We start from the raw sequence: 5,453 nt of genomic DNA, 5'->3' as shown, positions 1-5,453 counted from the left end.
AATGCTATACAGTTATTCTCTAAATCAATAATCTCAATTGCATTATTAAGGGAAAAAAAAACAGCATTATGTCACCAGCAAATAAGACATGAGAAGGTGGCAAAGCCCTCAGTGGATAATAAATTTCAATAAAACCACCACCATATTTCACAAGAGAAGTAATACTCCGGGAGCAAGAAAAATACCACATAATCGTTTGGGAATGATTGACAACATGAGATTTGATGTCTTCTTGTATTACCTTGACAATTACTTTAAGGTGATAAATTTCTTGTTGTGCATATATTACATTACTAATTTACAATCTCACGCCTCACACTATAAGGCTCCACCAAGTTTGAGAGCATCGAGGAGAGGCCAAAGATCATATTCAGTGAGATAGCCAGTGATGTTTTAGATAAAAGAACTAGTTGCATCCATAATTTAGAAGTGTAGTACGATTGATGAATAGGCATCGGTGGAGCCAATTAAGGCCCACAAGGGTCACTTGACCCTTCTCACCATCTTGAAAATATGTCTTGTTATATATTATATCCAAGTTTTCTCTTATTTGTACAGTAATATTTGCCCCATTAAACATAATCTAATATCATATGTGCTTAAAGATCAGGAAGCCAAGACACTTGGGCATAAGGTGTTGGGTTTCTACCCATGCATCCTGAGTTTGAAACTCTTTCATCCTCTAAATTATTGTAATAGTTTGGGTTAAGTACAAAAAACTACCTCAACTATTGGCGTAATGACACTTTCATACCTCATCTTTTAAAAATGACAATGTCATACCTCATCTTTATAATTTGGTCCAATGTTATACCTCCGTTAGCTTGTCCGTGAATTGGTCTGTTAAATGCTGACATGGCATGATCTGGGGCCCAGTTCCTTGCCTAGATGGATTCCACGTGGCACCACACCCAATGTTTTCCCGCCAAATGTCATCTAGCTAGATTCCTAATACACGTGGCTTTCTCACAGGACGACACGTGGATATTCCATTAAAATTAAAATTAAAATTTTAAAAATTTAAAAAAAGTAAGGGAACGTTGTAAAGTGTGCCTATTGAATTGGTTTCCCTCCCCTGATACCCAAATCTGTCGATCTAATTCCCCATTCCCATTTCCAGAATATCAAGAACCCTAACCCTAGTTCTCGCGGCTCCAAATCTCAATCAGAAATTCAACGAAAATCCAAATCATCTTGACGACTCGCTTCCCTAACTTCGTTGGTGTTCGAAGGGGCTTTCATCTGGGTTCCATTGGCTTCGAAGGATTCGCCATGGGGTGGTACGTGCGCGAAGATCCCGATGAAACGACTCCTACCTATTGTAAGTTTTTTGTGCTTTTGATGATTCCAAATGTATAGTGGACTTATTTTTTGTTTATTCTTGTTTGAAAATGTGGGTTCATGCTTTGTGAATTCGAAATGGTACCTAAGGTGTTGGAATGGGTTGAATGTGGGTATTGTTTATTCTTCTAGCATTGTTTATTCTTGTTTGAAAAGGTGGATTTATGCTTTGTTAATTCGAAATGGTTCCTACGGTGTGTTGGAATGGGTTGAATGTGGGTTTTGTTTATTCTTTTAGCATTGTTTATTCTTGTTTGAAAAGGTGGTTTATGCTTTCTTAATTCGAAATGGTTACTGAGTTGTTGGATAATGGGTTGGTTACTTTGTTGCTTTGTTTATTGTTGTGAAGTTAAGGTGGTTGGATAGTGGGTTTGTTGCTTTGTTTATTGTTGTGAAGATAAGGTGGTTGGATAGTGGGTTTGTTGCTTTGTTTATTCTTGTGAAGATAAGGTGGTTTGTTGCTTGGTTTGTTGTTGTTGAGAAATGGTTAATGTGCGTTGCCTGTTTGCATATAGTTGTGGTTTGTTGCAATTGCATATAGTTGCATATAAAATGTTGTGCATTGATTTCTGTTGTTGGCTTTTAAAATGCAATTAGTTGCATGTAGAATGTTGTGCATTAGTTGCATATAGAATGATTTGTTAGGTTAAAATGCAATTGCTTATGTTTGTTGTTGGCTTTTAATTAGGGTTTGTTGTTGTGAATTTCAGTTTTGCCAGAACTATTCACTATTGAATTGCATCATGGTGGGGAGATAAGTTATGACATGTACGTTGGGGGAAAAGTGACATATATATATAACTGTGATAAAGACCTCATGTCACTGCCGGTGATAGATGATATGGTGGAGCCAGTTGGATACATTGAGCGGTTCATGAACTATTATTTCAAGATTCCCAACATGGATCTTTCCAATGGTTTGAAGCAAATTCAAAGTGATTCTGATGTTCAGTCCATGTGCAATTTTGTTCCAAAAGATAAAGTGATTGAGATGTATATCGAAGAATTGACGACAGAAGAAGCCGTAACCCAAGAGCAACAGTTTCTAAAGTCCATGGAAGTGGCAGGTCCAAGTAAAGTGGTTATTGAAGAGATAAGCAGTTCAGAAGAGGATGTTGGGCCAACAGCACTTAAACCAATAAAATACAAGGGCTTGCTAGCTATTGAAGGGCCAAAAGTGGATGATTGTTGCACATCTCAAGTAGTGCAAACATGTGTGACTGAGGTAGGAGAGATAAATGCTGAAGAAGGGAATGGTCAGAAAGAGAAAAATTGTGAAGGGCCAGAGAAGAGTAAGGGGAAATCTGTGGCTGAGGTAGGCAAGGGGGATGTAGGAGAGGGGGATGTAGGCGAGGGGGATACTGAAGTATTCTTTGATGTACCTATTAGTTTGGAGGGGAATGTTGAAGAAGAGAATGAAGAAGCTACTGAAGAAGATGATTGTCACTTTGCAGAGAATGAATATGGGAGTGATGCTGATAACCCAGTGTTTTCCAAGTTTGAAGAAAGGGATTCTGAGCAAAGAAGTGCAAGGCAATCTGAGCAAAGCCGGGAAAGAGAAGAAGAGCAAAGGGAAGAAGAAATTGATACTGCAAATGTGGAACAAAATGTGGTTGATGATCCAGATTATAACTCTGATGCTCTTGAGAGTGTACACTCTTCGGATGATGAAGGAGGCAAAAAACATGAGCAATTTCCAGAGTTCAATGAGAAAACTGATATGAGGAATCCCACTCTTACACTCGGGCTTGTTTTCAGGGATCATGACCAATTCAAGCGAGCTGTCATCATGTACTCCCTAGTGAATGGATATGGAGAAATCCATTTTCCTAGGAATGAGAAATTCAAAGTCGTAGCAAAGTGTGCAAAAGGGTGCCCTTGGAAGTGTTGTGCTGGAAAAATGTATGGTTCGAACAGCATACAGATCAAGACCATACTTGATGAACACACATGTGGGAGAACTTGGGCAAACAAGAACATGAAGTCCCCTTTGCTGACTGATTTGTACATGGACAGGATAAAACTGAATCCCACATGGCCTGTGGATTCCTTTTTGGCAACTGTCGAATCAGAGTGGAATCACGGTTGTACAAAGAGGAAGGCTTACAGGGCTTTAGATAGGGCTTTAAAGATCATTGAGGGAAAACATGCAGAGCAGTACACAAAGTTGTGGGACTTTGCTGAGGAAGTGAAGAAGACTAACCCTGGAAGCACAGTGAAGGTGAAGTTGGATAGGGGGAGGTTCCAAAGGATATATGTGTGCTTGGGGGCTTGTAAAGAAGGGTTTAAGTCAGGGTGTAGACCATTGATAGGATTAGATGGGTGTCATTTAAAGAGTCTATATGGAGGTCAACTACTTTGTGTTGTTGGCATTGACCCAAATGATGAAACATGGGTTATAGCGTATACAGTTGTAGAAATGGAGAATAAGTCCAGTTGGATTTGGTTCTTAGAGTTATTAGCCGTTGATGTTGGGATTGTCAATCAAGGGGGATGGACATTTATCAGTGATCAGCAAAAATGGTTAATTCTGGCCCTTAAAAAAGTCCTCCCTAATTCCCACCACAGATTTTGTATGAGACATCTGTATACCAACTTCAAAAATCTGTTCAAAGGGAAAACATTGAAGGATGCTTTGTGGTCAGTAGCCAGAACAACAACAGTTCCCTACTTAAAAAAAACAATGGAGGATCTGAAGAAGCTCGATGAAAAGGCCTACGATTGGTTGGTGAAGTTGCCTGCACATCATTGGAGCAAGTCCCATTTTGAAACACATCCGAAGTGTGACATGTTGCTGAACAATCTCTGTGAAAGTTTCAATGCTGTCATACTTGTACCGAGGCAAAAACCTATTGTCACCATGTTGCTCCTTATTCATACACTCTTGATGAAGAGAATTCAGATGAGAAGGGATATAATGGCGAACAAAGTTGGAGATCTCTATCCTAAAATCAAGAAAAAGTTGGAGCAAGCCAAAATTCAGAGTGGCAGGTGCATTGCACAGTGGTCAGGGGGCTCTAAATTTCAAGTTGATGCTGGATGGGGGGAGCAATATGTGGTTGACTTGGTTGAGAAGACCTGTTCTTGCAGAAAGTATGCCTTGACAGGAATCCCATGCAACCATGCAATATCGGCTATAAATTTCAAGAGGGAAAAACCGGAGGACTATGTCAATGCTTATTATTCGAGGGCGCGGTACTTGGAGCTGTATTCTCATTTAGTAATGCCGATGAATGGGATGTCTTTGTGGGAGGAAACTGATAAACCACCAATATTGCCTCCTACATATACAAGGCAACTTGGAAGGCCGAGGAAGAAGAGGAACAAGGAAGCTGCTGAGAGGGACAATGAGGGTGAACAAACTCCCACAAACCCAACCAATAATCCTCAAGGTCCTCCTCAACCACTTAAGCTAGGAAGGAAAGGCCAAGGCACTTTGAAATGTACCGTATGCAAAAAGGAAGGTCATAATGCAAGAACCCATCATAGACTTCTTCCTCCAAGGGACAAACAGGTAACATTTTCTACTTTATATGATTTTTTAAATCACTTAACATCATATTACACTCTTAATCCTTTAACATCATTTTCTACTTTGTAGGCATCCACATCTGCTCAAGGACAAACTGCACCTAAAAAGAGGACAAGGAAAACAAAGGTAAAAACTTAACCATTTCCTTAGTTGTAAAACATTTGGATTTAGTTAAAAAGCTTGCTTGGTCTCTAAATGAACTTTGGATTTAGGCATTACAATCGGTAGCTGAATCACCTAGAAGCACCAAGCAGAGAAAGACCAAGCAATCCACTAACTGAATCATCCAAAGGCACCAAGCACAGAAATACCAACCAACCCAGCCACAACCATGTTTTTTTGCACAGATGGTTGTTTTTTGTAAAGGAATTGTAAAGTTTGAACAGGTTTTATGCATCCAATAGGTCTTTTGTGAATTGAATGGATGATGTAACAGGTTTTATGAATTCAGTAGGTTTTGTAATGTTGGTTGGAGATGCTAGATGAATTCTGTTAGTTTTTTGAACATGTTTAACAATTTATGGATAATTAAGCAGGTTTTATGCTTAATTTGGTCTATTTCATATTTTTCTTGCAAATG

At 39.2% G+C, this 5,453-nt stretch overlaps 1 protein-coding gene across 1 annotated transcript; it reads left to right on the top strand.

Moving 5' to 3' along the window:
- Positions 1 to 2,293: 2,293 nt before the first annotated feature.
- LOC148696439 (uncharacterized) lies at positions 2,294 to 5,067 on the top strand. The gene is made up of 2 exons (XM_088696217.1): positions 2,294 to 4,855; positions 4,943 to 5,067. The coding sequence occupies exons 1-2, from the start codon at positions 2,297 to 2,299 to the stop codon at positions 5,009 to 5,011; spliced, it is 2,628 nt and encodes an 875-aa protein (XP_088552343.1). The 5' UTR covers positions 2,294 to 2,296; the 3' UTR covers positions 5,012 to 5,067.
- The last annotated feature ends 386 nt before the right edge of the window (positions 5,068 to 5,453 follow it).

This window comes from Pyrus communis, chromosome 6 (genome assembly GCF_041283825.1).
Source record: "Pyrus communis isolate YQ-2024b chromosome 6, ASM4128382v1, whole genome shotgun sequence".
NCBI classification, from domain to species: Eukaryota; Viridiplantae; Streptophyta; class Magnoliopsida; order Rosales; family Rosaceae; genus Pyrus; species Pyrus communis.
This window is presented reverse-complemented; position numbering and strand designations above follow the sequence as displayed.

What these genes read in the sequence shown, in the direction of transcription:
- LOC148696439 (XM_088696217.1), top strand. Translation starts at nt 2,297, where the DNA reads ATGTGCAATTTTGTTCCAAAAGATAAAGTGATTGAGATGTATATCGAA. An exon ending in TTCCTCCAAGGGACAAACAG is followed by an intron (nt 4,856 to 4,942) that starts GTAACATTTTCT and finishes TCTACTTTGTAG; the next exon opens with GCATCCACATCTGCTCAAGG.